The following is a 19,453-nucleotide window of genomic DNA, read 5'->3' as shown; positions in this document are numbered from 1 at the left end:
TAAACAAAAAGGCTAGTTTTAAGGCCCTCGTCCCCCCTTAACATAACAGTGTGCACTAGCACCCCCCCCCCCCCCCCACTCTTCTGGTTAATCAAATCTCCAATGTCACTAAAAACTTTTATCAGGCATGGTACAAATATAAGAAATAGATTAGTAAGCATTCACTTCCCTGAGAGTGTGAAATCTCTCCTCCTTCTACCAAATACCAAATATGTTGCAACTCTGTTGCCAGGAGGTCGCAACCCTGACGCTGCCTAACTCAATTTATGATTGCTAATAACGCACCACGCTTTGCGATATTTGTCCATATAAGACAAAACCCATATAAGACACACCCTTGTATAAGACGCACTACCAAAATTTTTGAAGAAAAAAAAACCTGCATCTTATACACCGGAAAATACAGTAGGTATTTAAGCTACTGGAGATTCTTTTTGTCCTTTCAATACACACACACACTGCACAAGATCAAGATGAAAACATTTATTTTCAAAAATTTTTACAAAAAAGTGAAGTAAAAAAATATTTTACCTTGTTTCACACAATACTGAGAATTGCACATGGAACCTGCACAGTTTAAGTAATAAAAAGTTGCGGGTGACTTCGCCACAAACCATTCATCAGTGGCTCACTGACTACCAACTACTAAGAAAAAAACAAACGCTAAATGTTAAGCAGCACCGGATGCCTGCTTGCGTGAAATGGACACCATGGAATTGGTACCATGTGTTCATATCAACAAGCATGACTTAATGAGTATTGCACGATATATTCTTGGCAAGCACACACAAAATTAAAAAAAAAATAAAGTGCTGGAATGTATTCGCCTCCCTGATTTTTGGAAAGGTGTGGTGCATAGTTGTCGCATTGCCATTCGCAACACACCAAGTAGAAAATTAATTGAGGCTGAGATTTTCGAATGTGAGCCTTAAGCTCAGTACAAAAAGAAAATCACCACTCTTCTCAAGGAGCAAGGCGAACCAAGCATGCATTTTAAGTAGCATAAGTAATGTCAGACTAAAATCTTTTATGCTTGCACAGCAATATGCGTCTATGATGCAATGTTGCTGAGCGAGATGAGTACGTAATAAGACTGATGCTTCAAGGGAATATCGAGTAAGGCAAGTGATACTTGGGAAGTGAACCTCAATGCCAGGTGCACCAATGTCGAACTCAAACCGTGGCACTGAAGTCAGCTTACTTGCCCTTGGTCATACACTGACAATGGAACGACAGGAACTGGCCGTTTGTTCTTGTGGTCTGTCCCAGAGGGCAGGCATGTTGAAAAGCCACTAAGCCAGCCTCCTGTTGACAATCGCATTCTGCAGCCACGGCTGCAGCATCAGTTCGTCAAAGCAGCACAGCTGCCACTGACGCCCGACTGCGGAGACCACGATGTAGTGGTGCCTCTTTGAGCGGTAGCTGTGCCAGCGGATGTTGACCTCTTCAACCCCGGACCAGCGGCAGAGCAGCTCCTTTACTGTGTCCGTCTGATTCCGCACCATGTCCAAGAAGGGGGAGTTTTGAACCTGGTCACCAAACCAAGAGTTGCTGCTGGTACATTTGCTTGGCAACGTGGCAAAGCGAAGCACCTAGAATTCTTAGCCGTGGGGAACCTCAACAACTTCCGAAAGGTGCTGGGGAACGCCACGTTTTCTAGCTTTCGACTCTTCCTTACCATGCAGGCACGCGGCACCTCAAAAATGCCAAATTTTATTATTAATAACTGGCTGTGTACTGAAAATGTCTGCTATAAGCAATCACTGAATTATCAGACTCAAATGTCCCAAAATAAAGCCCAAAGTCCCAAATAAGCAAAGATGGGGGATCAGGCATCTGCGGATTTAGGTGCTCGAGAGCCCCAAAAGAGCACTAAAAAAAATAAACCCATAGGTTCTCTTGAATTCAGTTTGAGAACCGCAGTGAGTTCAAGCAAAACAAAGCAGAACGGTTTGGTTTGGTTTGGTTTATTGGGGTTTAACGTCCCAAAGCAACTCGGGCTATGAGGGACGCTACGTGAAGGACTGCGGAAATTTCGACCACCTGGGGTTCTTTAACGTGCACTGTCATCGCACAGTACACGGGCCTCTAGAATTTCGCCTTCATCGAAATTCAGCCGCCGCAGCCGGGATCGAACCCGCGTCTTTCAGGTCAGCAGCCGAGCGCCGTAACCACTGAGCCACCGCGGCGGGGCCAAAGCAGAACGAGCCAGAGCAAACCAACTATGTGTGATATCTATAACAGCATTTACTCTGTCTTATTTAGGAAGAACAGCTCGCAATTCTAAATCCTGGTGTGTGCTAGCTGGGGCGCCCTGTATATGCCGCACAACCAATGGCAAGTGGAAGCCTCTTGTTCATCTTATGCCACGCACAGGAAAAGTTTCTACCAAATATTTTTAGCCGCAACTGCTTCCGGCCTCCGCGTCAACACCCGACGGAGCGGCAGAGACTCCAGCCCTGATCGCGTTATTTCCTTTCCATGCCAGAGGTCAGCATAGCACACTTTGAGGCCATGTTATGTTGAGCCTGAGTCGCAAACAATACCTTCAGATTATGTATTGTGTTGAAGTGGAATGTTTTCCTTGCCACATAGTTGCATGAAAGCGTGTAAAGTCGTACAAAAAAAATCAGCCAGACAATTTTTTAACAGTGAATGAAGGTGTGAATAAACTATGAAGATAATGCAATGAAAACTCGGAGCACCCAGTAGCTATCGTGGGATTGCCAATTCAGGCTTTGTGAAGTCAGTGGCATACATAAAACTTAAAAGTTTAAACATAATGGCTCTGAGAGAGCACTAGCACTTTATAAAACAGCCGCAATACAAAGTTCTTAAAAGATGCTTGCAAGTAAGATTGGCAAGTGCCAAGAAATTTGCTGCTTGCCAGGCATTGTTATACTGCTTACTGTATAGATAATGAAATGGAGACCGTGAATATAGTATGTTCCTAGTAAAGTGGTGCCTCCTAAACCTCTGCGTATTTAACTACAACTACATATGAGCAACAACAAACAGAAAGCAAATAGTTCTTTTTCCAATGGTGAGTCTGCTAGCACCCATAGCAAACAATCTTTTCAGCTGCATGCTTGTAAAACATTTTGTCTATGTCATGGTCGAGAGGGGTGCAAGCTTGGTTTCTACTGCAGAACCAGTATAGTGATTTTACGGCTCGTGGAGCATGCTAACTGCGCTATCTGAATGGGCCTCTGCGATGTCCTTTGGCTGTTGGATGTATCCACAATTTAGCCTGCTTCTATCTGGGCAGCGGTGCTTGGTCTGCTTGGCTGCTTTCTCGTATTGACAAGCTACCTCCATTGGCTGCTTTTCTTCTCTGAGCTGGGCGGTGCGTCTTGAGTACCTTGCCACATTTGGTGCTCTATGTACTGCTGCATACAGGTGCTTCTTTTTTTTTTTTTTTTGCGTTCTGAAGCATGCTCGGCATCTCGCTGCTTTCACACCTTGACGTGCCTCAGCATTTGCCCACTTTGCTTTGGACATTGCGATGTGTTTGGCCGGCTTCTCGCCTTCACGTGCTGCCACATAAAGCTGGCATTGTCGAGCCGACCCCTTTTCTGCTCAACTTTCAAAACCATGAAGCATCCCCTGTATAGAATAGGCTCCTATCTCACGATTAATCCGGCTTCGTTGTATAGCCACGGCACTAGTGCAGCCAAACATTTGGAAGCGCAAGAACGAATGACTGAAGGAAGACAATCACGATTGTCTGTGCCCTTTTGCTTTGTGTCAGTGTGGTGGGCTGCATTGTCAGCAGTGCTTTCAAGCAGCGCACTAAAAGTGGCACTGTGTGTGTTGCACACACGCCATCTTAGTTGCTAGCAAGTGGTGCTGTCCGGCTATATACAAACTGCAATGCACAGAGCAAGTGGTTTCAGCAATGGCCGAGTGGTCTGAAGCAGCCGATATGAAGCTGTTTGCTTAGCACGCTTGGATCTTGCTCAGAGCACAGGGAAAGTTTTCTGCTGGGTGCCATTAGGTCGAAAAATTCGGCTTTGGTGGCCATCAGTTTCAGCAGAAAATTCAGCTTCAGCGGCCATCAGTTCCAGTTTCAAAGTCAACATTGCTATGATTTTGGGAGAATGTCTGCGTGAGTGTGCCAGCAATGGCAGTGAAAAACATTTCATGCTTAATAAATATGCATGTTTATTTTCATGAGAAAATTTATTCTCTTCCATTTTTTTTTTCTTTCCACACATTTGCATCAATATGTACCAGTTGCAATGGCTTAATGACTATGAGGCTTTGCATTTTGACGGTAATAAAGTGCAAAAATGCGCATAGACCAAGATTTTGGTACATACTAAAGAACTTTGTGAGCTAATCAGTGGTTATGGCGCTCGACGGCTGACCCGAAAGACGCGCGTTCAATCCCGGCCACGGCGCGGTCGAATTCTGACAGAGGCGAAATTCTACAGGCCGCTGTACAGCGCGATGTCAGTGCACGTCCCAGGTGGCCGAAATTATCCGGAGCCTTTCACTACAGCGTCCCTCATAGCCTGAGTCGCTTTGAAGCAGTCATCATCATCATCATCATCAGCCTGACTACGCCCACTGCAGGGCAAAGGCCTCTCTCATGTCTCTCCAATTAACCCTGTCCTTTGCCAGTTGCCGCCACTGTATCCCCACAAACCTCTTAATCTCATCCACCCACCTAACTTTCTGCTGTCCCCTGCTAAGTTTGCTTTCTCTTGGAATCCACTCCGTTACCCTTAAGGACCAGCGGTTACCTTGCCTTCGCATTACATGCCCTGCCCAAGCCCACTTCTTCCTCTTGATTTCAACTAGGATGTCATTAACCCGCGTTTGTTCCCTCACCCACTCCGCCCTCTTACGATCTCTTAACGTTACACCTATCATTTTCCTTTCCATAGCTCGCTGCGTTGTTCTTAACTTAAGCTGAACCCTCTTTGTTAGCCTCCACGTTTCTGCCCCAAAGGTGAGTATTGGTAGGATACAGCTGTTATATACTTTTCTCTTCAGTAAACCCCCATAAACCTAAGCTTTTAATTGAAGCCTGCCTTGGGTACTCCTTTGGCACATGCAGGACATATCACGCAAGCTATACGATGCCAGACAAGCACATAAGGACAAGGGCACCCTTGTATGCAAGAAAAAAAAGGTGGGCACTCACGTTAATACGGATGGGGTCAGACTCCTGCACCTCCTGCGTGCTGTCATGGAGGTCAGGGTCACAGGGAAGGTCAAAACAGCAGACATCCCTCGTGATGACCAGCCTAGAGTAGCAATACAAAGCAGCCAGCGTCAGCTTGTGCAATTGCGTGGAGCTACATTCTGCACACAGTGGTAGCCCCGTCGGTGCGGAGCAGACGTAGCGGAGGAACCCGCAGACGAGGTCACCAGCCGTTGGCAGCGCATGCGAGTCGCCTCCGCAATATGGGCTGGCGTTCTGCGCTGCGGACATCACTGGTTCAGACTGCCTGCTCGACAGAAACCACTGGAAGGCCTGCGAGAAGCATGACGAGCAAATCTGGCGGACCTGGCCGACGGCGTCCTGCAGCAAGTTTTCCTTTCGTGCCCATGCACGCAGCATGTTTAGTGCCGCTCCACTCGGCGAGTCACTGGACCAAACAGAGTTGTTTATCTTTGCAACCAACAAGTTTCGCGGTGATGGCGTTGGCGTAGACGCTGCGTTGCTTCGCTCCCTCAAAAGCAGCACCAAGGCATCGGTGATGCACCAGGGCAGCCCTAAGCGATGCTCCTCCGAATCTGGAGTCGTGCAAGTCACCATGTACCAGGCCGATGCCATCTCGAGCTGCGTTTTTTCCGTTCGCTGGCTCGGATCTCTCGAGCAAACCGCCTCGACATCCCTGTGGAAACACTTTTGCATCGCATCAACAAGCTCTCTATACTGCTTCGCAACTAGGGTCTCCACGCTGGTCTTATCCTGCTTGCTCTTGTTGTAACGCGACACGGTACTGATGACACCGGTCACCACCTCAGCCTCGCTCTCGATGCCGTGCTGATCCAAGATCCTCTGCATCATCCACTCGTAAGTGGACATGGCATCTTTTGCAGCACTTCGATGCTTCTGCCAGCCAGGGTATTCAAACAGCTTGGTGTGGAAATCGGTTGGGGTGAATGCCAAAGAGCAGCGGCCAACGAGCGCCTCGTTCAGACGGAAGAGCTCTCCAAGCACCCTGACGGACCGGTAAGTTGGTTTGGTTCCCCGCTTGCGCATGAAGTCTGGATACCTCTGAGGTCTCTCCTCTCTCGTGAGTGCGGCGGAGATGCCTGTCTTCGCAAAGTCTAGGCAGACTGAGATCTTTTCAGCGAGTCCGAGGCACTTGGCGGAGAAAATACCAGTCGTTTCCTGATCTGCCCAGGCCAAGTGAGCGTTCGACATGATTCCCACACTGTCGTTGAGGATGTATTCACAAAGGAACCGAATGATGTCTTCATCCTGCAGAAAGCCAAGGCACAAGCACAATGTATTAGGGAAGCAGCAGGTAACTGTCATCCTGACTTGCACAATGAGCTCACACTATTTCAGTTGTCAAAAAAATTTTCTAACAAGTTTTCTTGGAAAGCTTGTGCGTCTCTCAAACAATCTATCAGAAGCTACACACACTAGTCGAAAGTGTGCGTGTGTGTTCCAAGCATGTTTGCAAGCCTCATAACCTGGGAAAGTAGCTTGCAGCAGCCTAGCAGAATTTAGCATGTACAGTACGATCCATTGTTAAAGGGAACAAGCGAGCACTGCCTAGATGCGGCGAGAACAGGCGGCATGAAGCGCAAGCTCGGAAAGACCAGCCACCATGCTTACTACGCACGCGTCTTGTGGCGACAACTTCTACAAATTCTCGGCGGCAGTGCTCCACGAAGCGCAAAGGCCACGCGATCGCATGTTCCCCTTAACAGTGGACCGTACTGTACTGTATTTACTCTCTTAATCAGCGAAGCTACCACCTGCACCATTCCACACTCGGGTCCCTGTTGAAGATGAGCTACATGATCACACTTCATTCGTTGAAAAGTATTACTCTAGCATAACTCCTGCAATGGTCTTCCTAAGGATGCAGGTGCTTACTTAAGTTAAGGTTTGGTACCTGAGATTAGGTGAAGTGAGTGTGTATATGACAGCACACACATGAGAGAACACACAAAAAGCTGTGGACGAAGGACCATTAAACAACAGTTCAGTAAGCCACAGGGCTGGGCTACGATGACTACTGCTTTCTCATTAAAACTGCAAGCTAGTTCTAGAAGCAAACGCTTCGTGGAATTTTTGAAGAAGCATCAAGTTTGCATCATCATCATCATCATCAGCCTGACTACTCCCACTGCAGGGCAAAGGCCTCTCCCATGTCTCTCCAGTTAACCCTGTCCTTTACCAGTTGCTGCCACCGTATCCCCGCAAACTTCTTAATCTCATCCGCCCACCTAACTTTCTGCCGCCCCCAGCTACGCTTGCCTTCTCTTGGAATCCACTCCGTTACCCTTAAGGACCAGCGGCTATCTTGCCTTCGCATTACATGCCCTGCCCAAGCCCATTTCTTCCTCTTGATTTCGACTAGGATGTCATTAACCCGCGTTTGTTCCCTCACCTGCTCTGCCATCTGCTTCGCTTGCAGACACATGCAAGCAAAGCGTGCAGTTCCATGTTAACATGTGTTCTGCATGCGAGTTGGCGAAGAAAGAAAGCAGGCAGATATGATATATGTGATGGCGCACGACTTGTTTTCGCACCCCGAAACACCACACAAAGCCAAGAAACTCGTCTAGAGGCACACTTGGTCGTAGTTTTCCTGGTAACACAGCTCCTATTCATATGCATTCATTAAGTGAAAGTCGTTCAGTAGATCTCATACTAACCAGGGCCGCCGTGCTACTGCTACTACTAAGCCGCCGTGGTGGCTCAGTCGTTATGGTGCTCGGCTGCTGACCCAAAAGACGCGGGTTCGATCCCGGCCGCGGCGGCTGGAATTTCTTTGGAGGAGAAATTCTAGAGGCCCGTGTACTGTGCGATGTCAGTGCACGTTAAAGAACCCCAGGTGGTCGAAATTTCCGGAGCCCTCCACTACGGCGTCTCTCATAGCCTTAGTCGCTTTGGGACGTTAAACCCCATAAACCAACCTAACCAGGGCAGCAATCTTTTCGTCGAGTCCGAGATTACGCATCAGGTGGAAATGCTGCCACTTAGGCTGGTACAGCAGGTTAGTAAACCACCATCTTGCCATTTACCAGTTCAACTGGTACCTCTGTTGGGAGCTCAACAGTAGCTGTACCGCCGTGTAACACTGCTCAAGTGCTGTCCAGGTCAACTGCCGCTCAACTGCACTGAACTGAAGTGCCCGTCTAGTAGAGTAGCAAGTAGAAAAATAAAAACTCGGTGTGCACTGACCAGGTTTCCAGTTGAAGGTGCTCCAACTGATGTGTCGCTGAACACCATCGGGTCCCTGTTTGATCCAGGAAAGAAGAGCTCCTTTTGCCAAATCACAATGTATTCATCTCCATCTAGGTCCGAGCCTGCATGTAATTACAAAGCGAGATCAAGGCCACCACATAGGCTGCCACTTCTCAATAGGCGAGGTTCTGACAGGACAACTTTCAACACATATAAACATGGAAGAAAGCTATCTTGGAAACCTAGGAGACACGAAGAAATATTATATTTACCACACTCATTTTGCTGCTGTTAGAGAGGGAAAGTAATTGAATAACCGCTTTAGGTATAAATTTTACAAAGTACAAGAAAGCAAGTGCTAATGGAAGCTGAAACCACAAACTCTGCACACCATGTGAGGTTCTCAACCAAATGAGATATAACAACGACTGCCTAGTGACATTAGAGCCTCTGTCAATGGGAGACGCAGGTCTTGAAATGGTAAAAAAAAAATGCAGAAGTTAAGATTTTTCAAAAACAATACATTCAGATCCTCTCGGGTACCGTATTTGCTGGTGTATAAGACGCGGCTTTTTTTTCAAAAATCTTGCTGGTGCGTCCTGTACAAGGGTGCGTCTTATATGCGAATTTTTCGGCTTTTTTTGTGAGTTCAGAAATTACTCAGGTTCATGTTGAAGCTTTTTTCACCGGAAAAATATTGCTACCAATAACGTTGTAACACGACTATAATACGGGGACCGCCATGCGCAACTTTTTTAGGTGAACTTTATCATGAAACGGCGGGGATGATGACTTCCGGGATCATAAACACGCGGCCGTTTCGGATGCCCCAAGCAAAAGTAACATGAAATGCCAAAAAGATGGTGACAATCGCGCTTTTCGCCATTGTCAAGACAAGCCGGAATTTTTTTTTAGTCTCCCTTTGCAACTTTGTTTGCTCTGTGTACGTAGTATGTGCATTGTGCCAAGAGAATATTTCAGCTGCATTGCCTCCAGAAAGGGGCAAACTTTATGATAGCGCATCTGAAGATGAAGACTTCGAAGGTTTTAAGTGAAAATAAAATGTTGTTATGTACATAAGAAGAGTTCTTCGTTTTTTTTTTTTTTTGCTAAAACGTGGGCGGGTATGGCATGAGTGTCGCCTTATCGGTCACTTAGCGTTGCTTAAGAAGGTCTCACAAGCATGTTTAATTAAGCCTCACTAGCCTAACTGGGTAAATTGGGGTGCGTCTTATACACGGGTGCATCTTATATGCCAACTTTTTCAATAACAGCCTGCATATATGGCAGGTGCGTCTTATACACCTGAAAATACGGTACCTGCCTACAAAGTTTCAAGATCTAATTCAATCTCGAACTACTAAAAAACCGATACATTTCACACCTCCGAAGCATGGAAATGGATATTTCGGAGCAAAATGCGGCAGAACTTCGCACCCCTTTGTTCCCGCGACTGCGTTGTTGACGGCCGCCGTCTTGGTTTTGTTCAAAAGCTGGCTCTCTTCCCAACATCAGCGTATCACTCACTACTGTGAAATCATTTTGTAATGCCTGCATTTTACCATTTTCTGAGGTCTTTACAGCTACCTTCAAATGGCTGGCGCGTGCACTTCGAATGCAATTTTTTCAGCTTTGTGTTTTTTTGCCAGCATGCCCAGTCTTGCGGAAGTTTTCATGAAGTTTTGATGGTGCAGTTTCAGTTAATCTTGTATTATTGAACTGAGAAAGAGCTAAACTGTGGAGTTATGCTTTTTTATGACTGAGTCAAAGAGTGAACCAAAATGTCACCTAATTTTATTTCATAAATATGGTGCCTGGACATAATTGAACATTTTTATATGATGATGTACCCCACCTATACAGAAAGCATAGCTCCAGATAATTAACTAATTACACTTCAGTTATTTTCCATTGAGATATACTGAAACTAATTCTATTTTTGAAAACAGGAAGAAGACATGCATAAACAAACTTACTTTCATTATGACACCTTTAATAGCAAAAATTTTCTTACCCCTTAACCTGGTAAAACCGAAACTAAAACTACTTAGGAGGAAAAATTTACGTATAAATTATTTCCCAGGTATTGGTGAATTCCGCGTAGTGATCCATTTACTGAGCATCATTCCAAAGAAAAAACATGCAACAAAAATTTGGTGTGCCCACCCCTTAAGCAATGGACTCATACACAGGACACCCCAATCAACCACGTATATCCACCAAGGTACTGAACTCTGCTAGATCAATGGAATAATACTTCAAAAAGGCAATGCAAAGCACAAGAGGACAGAAAGAAGAAAACAGCAGGAACAAGCCCCAGTTTCAGGTTACATGTTTTTTCCTTTTGTCCTGCTGTTTCTGCACAGTCTTTCTGACGCATGTCCAAAGGATGTCCATAACTTAATCTAGTTTCGGATGGATGTACTGACAGAGCATTTTCACACTGAACTGCGTTCCTTTATTTTCTTGCTTTATGCTCATGAAGAAACCATGCATGCAAATATTTGAGAAAAATCCACCAACAGATGTCGAATGCTGAATGTACAAATGGTATGACAAACACCTTTGGACACCTATCAGTCTAGCAGCTGATGTCCATCGGCTCTTCACGGATATTCCGTGGACATCTGGAATGTCCTAAACGGATGTACCGTCACGGACAAAAGTTAAACCCCCCCTCGCAAGTTCCTACCCATGCCACTCTGCGTGGGAGCGCCACCTGACAAAGCACTTCTGGTGTCGAGACTGGTGCAGCGATGACAGTATCTCCACTGTTTGGTGGATATCTGTGGTTGACTATGACACACTGATTTTTGAGCTTCTGAGATGCACTCCTTGTTGGGCCTGCCACACTCCTCTCAAGATGTACCTGCCATCTCATTGGGGTGTGGACGAGGCCCCTTGGCCGGGAACACAATGCAGTCTCTGATGTGTCGCAGGGCAGGCACGTCCACTGCTTCAAACTTGCGCACGTCTCCAGGATGAAGGCAGGGGCATTTGGTCACCAACACAGTGCCTGCAGGGAGTAACTTCAAGCTAAAGACAAACTTGGTGCAAGTTGCGCCACATGCCAACTAGAACCTGAGTACAAGCTAAAGACAAAATTGGTGCAAGTTGCACCACATGCCAACTAGAACCTGAGTACAAGCTAAAGACAAACTTGGTTCAAGTTGTGCCACATGCCAACTTGAACCTGAGTACAAGCTAAGGACAAACTTGGTGCAAGTTGTGCCACATGCCAGCTAGAACCTGAGTACAAGCTAAAGACAAACTTGGTGCAAGTTGTGCCACATGCCAGCTAGAACCCGAGTACAAGCTAAAGACAAACTTGGTGCAAGTTGTGGCACATGCCAGCTAGAACCTGAGTACAAGCTAAAGACAAACTTGGTGAAAGTTGTGCCACATGCCTGCTAGAACCTGAGTACAAGCTAAAGACAAACTTGGTGCAAGTTGTGCCACATGCCAGCTAGAACCCGAGTGCAAGCTAAAGGCAAACTTGGTGCAAGTTGTGCCATATGCCAACTAGAACCCGAGTACAAGCTAAAGACAAAATTGGTGCGAGTTGCGCCACATGCCGACTAGAACCTGAGTACAAGCTAAAGACAAACTTGGTTCAAGTTGTGCCACATGCCAACTTGAACCTGAGTACAAGCTAAAGACAAACTTGGTGCAAGTTGTGCCACATGCCAGCTAGAACCCGAGTACAAGCTAAAGACAAAATTGGTGCAAGTTATGTCACATTGCAACTAGAACCTGAGTACAAGCTAAAGACAAAATTGGTGCAAGCTGCGCCACATGCCAGCCTGAACCTGAGTACCGGCTGTTCTACAATATTCTAATGGACAGATTACCATTACCATGTTCTAGTTACAAAGAAGCTACCTTCTGAGAAAACAAAACTGCTATGAGCTAGAAAAAAACAAATACAGGTATCACCGCTACTCGTCGTTTTCAGAAGTAAACTGCAGTGCCGCTGACAATTTTCTGTACGTGGAACCCTTTACACTGCCATCCACTACCAAGCATCACAAGGACTTTTTCGGTATTAATGTCACAAGTTTGAATCCTGCGGTGGGGAAAATATGTTCCATATTCTTGATTCCAAGTTTCTCAACAATAGATGCGCCTTTTATGCCGAATAATTCTCAACACAGCCAAAAAAGCCAAATAACCAATTTTCACTAAGCACAAAAATTGCGTAAGTTGGCCTCAGTGACCCTTCAACATTTTCCTCCACAGGCAATGAAAAGACACAATTACAGAGGAAACTTGAGGCTAGTTGCGTGCTTTGAATGTGAAAGAATTTTTAAAAATTTTTGTTACTTTAGTCTGCCTTTCTAATGACACACTACTCATTAGCATAAAGTCCCAAGGTAACCTATATACTAGGTTCCCGTTTGTTTGCCAAGAAGTGACATGATTTTGTGGCCTGGGTAGCGTGCTCGCCTCACAATCTGAAGGTCCTGGGTTCAATTCCCCGCACCTTCGTGAGAAATTTCATTTTTCTTTGATACCACGGTGATGTCATCTGGGATTTTTGGGACCACTGCTGGCAAACAAATAATGAAACTGGTAGATTTATTAAAATGATCACTGGATAATTAAATCACCAAATTAAATTAATTTACTATAGGCTAATTCGAGAGAATCTAAGAACTGCATAAACTTACTCAATCACTACATTCTGTTGTCATATGCACCTGAGCCAAATAACACACTTCTAAAAGCAGCAGAGAACCCGTAATCGCACACGAAAGTTGGCAAGTCCTTTCCAGTGACTGTTCCATGCTCGCGCCCTCTCCTCCATGGCAAAACTCTAGCGTAATTCTGTTCAGGGATGGCTATTGGTTAGATTCTTTCAGGCGTCACACGGTTAACATGGCCGCCAGTCAGCAGCGTCGCTCCAGCAGGTTAGGAAGTTGGCATACTATGGCGTGCATTGGAAAATAAGTTTACTCACTCAAAAGGCATCTCGGGCCGAGGTAACCAAAACACTGACGCAACACACATTGTTCGCAATGTTGTGCATGGACCACATACCTGTGAGCACCTCAGTTTTGGGTGTGTTGCTGTCACCACCACTTGAAGCACCACCGTTGAGGTCGACACCCAAGTATGTGAACTGGACAAACACCTGGCCGTATTCGAGGGTGCCGGTATCATCGAGGACACCCAGCATGTTACGGCCCTTGTCCGGAGAAATAGCTATTCGGCTTTTCTCGATGAGTCCATCTGTGAAAATGGAAAGAACACACGAACAATTCTGCATGACGAGAGTCAACTCAATTTATATATATATATATATATATATATATATTCATTTATGTACAGCCTTTATCAGAAGTTTAAGAACCAAAAGGGTTTCGGCCGCCGCGGTGGCTCAGTGGCTATGGTGCTCGGCTGCTGGCCCGAAAGACGCGGGTTCGATCCCGGCCGCGGCGGTTGAATTTCTTTGGAGGAGAAATTCGAGGCCCGTGTACTGTGCGATGTCAGTGCACGTTAAAGAACCCCAGGTGGTCGAAATTTCCGGAGCCCTCCACTACGGCGTCTCTCATAGCCTTAGTCGCTTTGGGACGTTAAACCCCATAAACCAACCAACCAAAAGGGTTTCGCTTCTGGGCCACTGTCACCAGTGTTACGAATCTCGCGTAGGTAAGATGAACAGTGGGCCTCCACCCCTGAAATTTAGGTCACCCAAAGATGCCACAAGAGGTTCCAAGAGGTTCACACATGACCTAAAAGTAAACCCTTCTGAATAAACCCTCTTCAGCTCCAAACTTTTGACAAAGACTGTAAATACTGCAGACCATAGTTAGGTCCAGGCAGGAAGGGCACATTCATACAAAAAGCAAAATTACATCAACAAAAAAATAAAATAATATAGTAACAATAATACAGCATAAATAATATATCAAAACAATAATGCACCATAAAATTCATAATACATAAGATTCGATTAGTAAGTTTTGGTTAACGAGTTCCAGACATTTATGGTGCGTGGAAAAAAGGACAACTTCTACAAATCAGTACGTGTGAAATATGTTGTTTATAAAGCTTTGCGATAGTGTCATGCACTTCTTGCTAGCATTGGAAAAAAAACAGGACGAAGGGTCAAGCGTGCATGCATTGTTAAGAAGTACCGAAAGAAAATCTAAACGAGAATTTCGTCTCCTCAACTGTACTAGTAGAATACCGTTAGTGCACATCCAATTCTGATGGAGAGTCAGTGGGTAAAAATTTTGAATGTATAAACCCAAATGCTTTTCTTTGTATTCTTTCGACCTTCCATATATTAGACTTGGTATATGGGTCCAAAATATGTGAGCATATTCGTGCTTTGGCCTAATTAGAGCACTAACAGAATGATGCAGCACAATACGAGAGGCTCAGCAAAGTGAAGTGCTGGGCCGGTTGGCTTAAAGCCAACACCGTGAAGGAACTAGCAGATAGAACATGCGGGACCACAGAAATATGTTTAGACAAGATGGGGTTGCAAGAATACCGGTTACCTGCAAGGAATCATGTGGCTCGAAGTGTTCTGCCGTGGCTACTACTGAACGTGGCACAAATTCGGCAAAAACAACAAATACGTCCATGCTCAGTGCCCCAGTGTACCGACGAATTTGTGAAATGAAAAAGTTAACATGGCCTGCCAGGCAATGCTTTTTAAGCCAAAGCCCAGGGAGAGATAGAACTGGGCAGTTCTGGAACAGAGGCTGCCATCTAAAGAGGTCACCTAATGATTAATATGCCTCAGGGCATCACATGCGTTGAACCCAAACACAGGTCTTGGATTAGCATTAGCACATGCTCCTAGACCATGACTCAGAAACAGTGTATGTTTAGCAGTGCTTTATTAAAATATGAACAGCGCTTACTCTACAGCAGCATGAGTGGCATCCACAGCTGGTGTTATCATTTTAAAGGCCACAAGTGAGTGCAGAGCATGTTGCTTTGAACTTGCAGAATACGAGGCCACTATGCTTTTGTGGGTGCAGAACTGAAATGCCAGGCTGGTGGTGCCATCTATGTGGAAGCTTTGGAAGCTGTGACTGGCACACAATCTCCGAGTTGCTTTGAGGCTTATCAGTGCAAACACTATAAAACGTCATATACACGCAGTTAAATTTAAGTGCCATTCACAATGCTGCTGTCCTGTAAAATTTACGAAAGATAAATGCTTTCTGTATGTGTGACTGCATGGCTGCTTTTAGGAACAGAAACTTAGAGGTTAAAGGGACACTGAGGAGAAATTGAAGTTGACTTGCATCGACAGAATACCAGCTCCTGATTACAAAAACGCCATTCATACTGACAACAAAGCTCTTGTAACATAGAAAAGAGCAAGAACCAAAATACAGGTATCGCCGCCACAGGCCAAACTCGCAAGTACAAGCTTGATGACGTCATAGGACAAAACAGTGTTGCTAGAACCAATAGTTCTAGCAACACTAGGACACGAGAAGCCACGAATCACTGAGGCGCAGCAAATGCATGCGCAAATCTCCTTGACGTCGCCAGATGGCGCCACGTACCCTACAGCTACGCGCGCTCCTGCAGCGCCGGGACCAATCAGCGCCTGCTGACAGCGGTATGCGGGCTCCCGGTATTCCGCTAACGGTAACAAGGTACACGGTATGCTAAAGGTGTCTATTTGCGAGAACTTCGTTGACGACTTCGAGAACGGGATCCATTGTAACGCTGGCAAAACGCCGGTGCAAACGTAAACGAAGTGACGGCCGCAATAGCCGATAGATGCCTTCAACGTGCGGCCGGCGATAGCTTTCTTTTCGGCTGCTGCTGGGCCACACTGCTGGACGCCAGAAATCACGGAGTCTGCGTTACGTCATGTGCACGTCATATTTCACGTCACTTAGTCCTGTGTCGTCATAGGAGAATCCCAAGTTTGAATCAGAGCGGCAGGAAAAACTTTTTCAACTTCGGATCCAAATTTCTTAGAAATAAATGCATCTTTCGCTGCCGGCCAAGTGGCAACAAAGCCATGACATGCTGAACTATCGGATTTTGCTATAAAAAAAATATTAATAGAGCTCTCCTCAGTGTCCCTTTAAAGGCAATTCTGGGGGGTTTTAGGAACGTTTTGAGTTGACGATCACATCACATTCCTTAGGGTCCCCTCACTCCGGTACAAAAAAAGAAACGTTTTTCAAAGTACCAAGCAGCAGTATTTAAAAAGATAAAAAACCAGGACACCAAACACCGAAACTGGGTTTCGACCAAACGATAATGTCACAACAGACCATCCTACGACGTCACAGGTATACTGTCGCAAAACCTATTGCGTGCGCATCGAATGGCTGAATTGGAGATGTGGGAGCATGGATCATTACTTGTCTGAAAATGACTGAAAGCCAGCTAGAAATCTTGTCCTTCAGCTAACGGAGAGTGAATATTGACGGTCGTGCATTCAGTGACATCACACACGCAAGGCTGACATGCCTGCTACCCCATTTGCCCAAGCAAGCTATCACATACCATTATTGATTGGGACCGGCTGCCTTACACAATCGCAACTGAAACAAATGCGACATCATTTCATGAGCTTTTCAAAAATCAAAGCGATGTGTAGTTTTCTTCTAGTTCTGTTCTGCTCACCGCAATGTTTCGTTCTGTTTATTCCGTTGTTTTTATCTTTGTTTTCTTTTCTTGTTTTTCTTTTCAGTTTGTTTATTTTGTGTCTTGTTGTTCCGCCACATTTCGATTCTTGCTGACTACCATTTATTGCTCTTTTCTTGCTTCTTTTTTTTGCCCTGTTACTCATGTTAATGTTCCTTCTATGTATTCAAGTTGAAATTTTTATCAGCCCCTATGTAATACCCTCGTGAAGAGGGCCTTTGAGGTATCTTGAAATAAATAAATAAATAATGAAGCACTGCAGCTCTGGCAGCAATAAGCTCATGCACTTGCATGGGAAGATTCACAATACTGACACCTGTCGAAACCAGTGCTACTGTATTTGCGCGAGTATAGCGACATCTTTTTCCTTAAATAATCACAAAAATCGCCTCTTGTTATATTTAGAACCAAATTATTTTTTACTGTTCTTTAAGATACCTACAGCGAACCCGCCCATCAGGCTGGTAGGCAGCAAGGGAAAGCGAACCTATCTACGACCTTGGGCCATTTAGGTAAAGCGTACAGCACATACTAGCAATATAAAGTAGCTACATAAATGTGCTAAAAATCTTGGTGGCATGGGCCATTGGGAAAGGAATTGATTATGTGGGATTTAACGCACCCGAAGCAACAGATACAGGCTACGAGGGTCGCCGCAGCGGAGGGCTCCGCTTGATTAATTTAGAGCTCCTGGGCAGCTTTAACATGAAGAGAAGGCAGTGAACAGAGCTACAAGTGGTAGGAAGGAGAAAAGAAATAAAGGAAGAAAGGGCATAGAACGGTGCAGTAAGAACTGCGCAGCAGCAAAGCAAGGAGCGCAGCACAGCGGCCACTGCTCCACAAAAGGCCTTCTGTGGAATACTGCAGATTCTTTGTTCTCAATTCACTGTTCTCAATTTGTTCTCAATTCAATTAGGGGCCTTGGCTCTAATATACGTAGGGTTGTTCGTTTTCGGGTAAAACCCGATTTTACCCGATTTTTGCACCCTGAACGTGTTTCTAAAATATCGGGTAAAACCCGATTTTTCCCGATTTCTGCAACAATTATGCCCACAGAATTGCTGTGCCTCAAGTCTCAGACAAAGAAGAAAACCAGTTGACATTGTGGAAACTGGGAGCCGTACTCGATCCCTTCCAGAAGCGGCTGCTGAGTCAGTCGTTTGATGACTACCGACCTCTCTTTATTTCCGTGATGGACGATGCAGGCTAGCTTCGCGAGGAGTCTTGCTGGAAGCAAGCCCCACAAATGAAGGTGTTCAAGTGATGGACTATTAGAACGACGCAACTGTGCGTCATCCAAGGCTAGCAAATGCAGCGTTGCCATTGTTGTGCCTAGCTAATGGCAGCTGTGACATTGAGCGAACGCTCTCATCTAAGGTACCTGCAGAGACCAGACGGGTCTCGGATGGAAACCGAGATGTTGCGCATGCAGATGATTATGTATGTTAATAAGGACGTGTAGAACGTCGATGACCAGCCCTCGTGAATAAAATGTTTCTTTTCTCAAAACTAACCGTTGCCTCTCACGGCGAGTAATAATTAATTACCAAATAAACGCCAAATTTTGCAATACTTTCTTGAAAGCAGCCCAAAATATCGCCCTAATTATTATACCACCGTTTAGAGCAAATGGAATAAATTATTACTTTGAAAATTTAACCTGATAAAACCTGAATTTCGGAGATTTTCCACAAAAAACCCGATTTCTCCCCTATTATCAAGCCGAAAAATAACGCCCGATTTTTACCCCCTGAATTTGAAAAAATATAAAACCCGAAAACGAATAACCCTAAATATACGGTAGTTGGTCAACATGTTTTCCCCCTTGATTCTGGATTGTAACTTTTTTTTGTTGAGACAGAATCAAAAGCCTTTACATTCAAATAAAAACATTTGGAATGTTTTCCACCAGAGCACATGAGTTTTTCAAAGAATTCCTACAAGGGAGGCTGCTGACGACACCAACTGTGCAAACAGTGACTACCTTGTCATATGTGAGGCCAGTGCGCGTCCTCCACATGTTCCCTAATCTTTGGAAACGGCCCGAACACAGACCAAGTGCGTGGAGCTTGGACTGTAGAGAGATAAGCCCTCATTCTTATATGATGAAATGCAGGCATGTATGCACGTTAAATATCCTCGCAAGGCGGCTGCAGTCCAGAAGGCAGAACAAAAACACCATCCTTCATATCATAAGCCCATTTACCTCACTCATATCCAGTAACATATAGGGTGCACCTATGAATTTAACCCTTTGAGGGTCGAATTATTTTGAAGAAAACTTTCCCAGGTGGTCAAATTACTTTATTGCGGATCTTGAATCTACAAAATGTATATAATCGAGAATAAATAGCAAAAAAAAATTAGGAACAGTACTTTGGTGACAGCATCACTCACAACTGGAAAATGTTCAATAGAATAGAATAGCAA

The 19,453-nt window shown here is 45.2% G+C and overlaps 1 protein-coding gene across 3 annotated transcripts in view; it reads right to left on the bottom strand.

Moving 5' to 3' along the window:
* Positions 1–468: 468 nt before the first annotated feature.
* Positions 469–19,453, bottom strand: part of LOC149366032 (uncharacterized) — a 35,714-nt gene continuing 16,729 nt past the window's right edge. For all 3 annotated transcript variants that reach the window (XM_089547770.1, XM_089547780.1, XM_089547761.1), the window contains 5 exons: positions 13,427–13,618; positions 11,256–11,402; positions 8,384–8,508; positions 5,153–6,442; positions 469–1,529 (listed from right to left, as the gene is read on the bottom strand). In XM_089547770.1, the coding sequence (XP_089403896.1) occupies positions 1,293–1,529; positions 5,153–6,442; positions 8,384–8,508; positions 11,256–11,402; positions 13,427–13,618 (1,991 nt within the window). In that variant the 3' untranslated portion in view covers positions 469–1,292. The remainder of the gene's footprint in view (positions 1,530–5,152; positions 6,443–8,383; positions 8,509–11,255; positions 11,403–13,426; positions 13,619–19,453) is intronic.

Source organism: Amblyomma mixtum, chromosome 1 (genome assembly GCF_055824585.1).
Source record: "Amblyomma mixtum isolate Tamu chromosome 1, ASM5582458v1, whole genome shotgun sequence".
In the NCBI taxonomy this organism is placed as follows: Eukaryota; Metazoa; Arthropoda; class Arachnida; order Ixodida; family Ixodidae; genus Amblyomma; species Amblyomma mixtum.
This window is presented reverse-complemented; position numbering and strand designations above follow the sequence as displayed.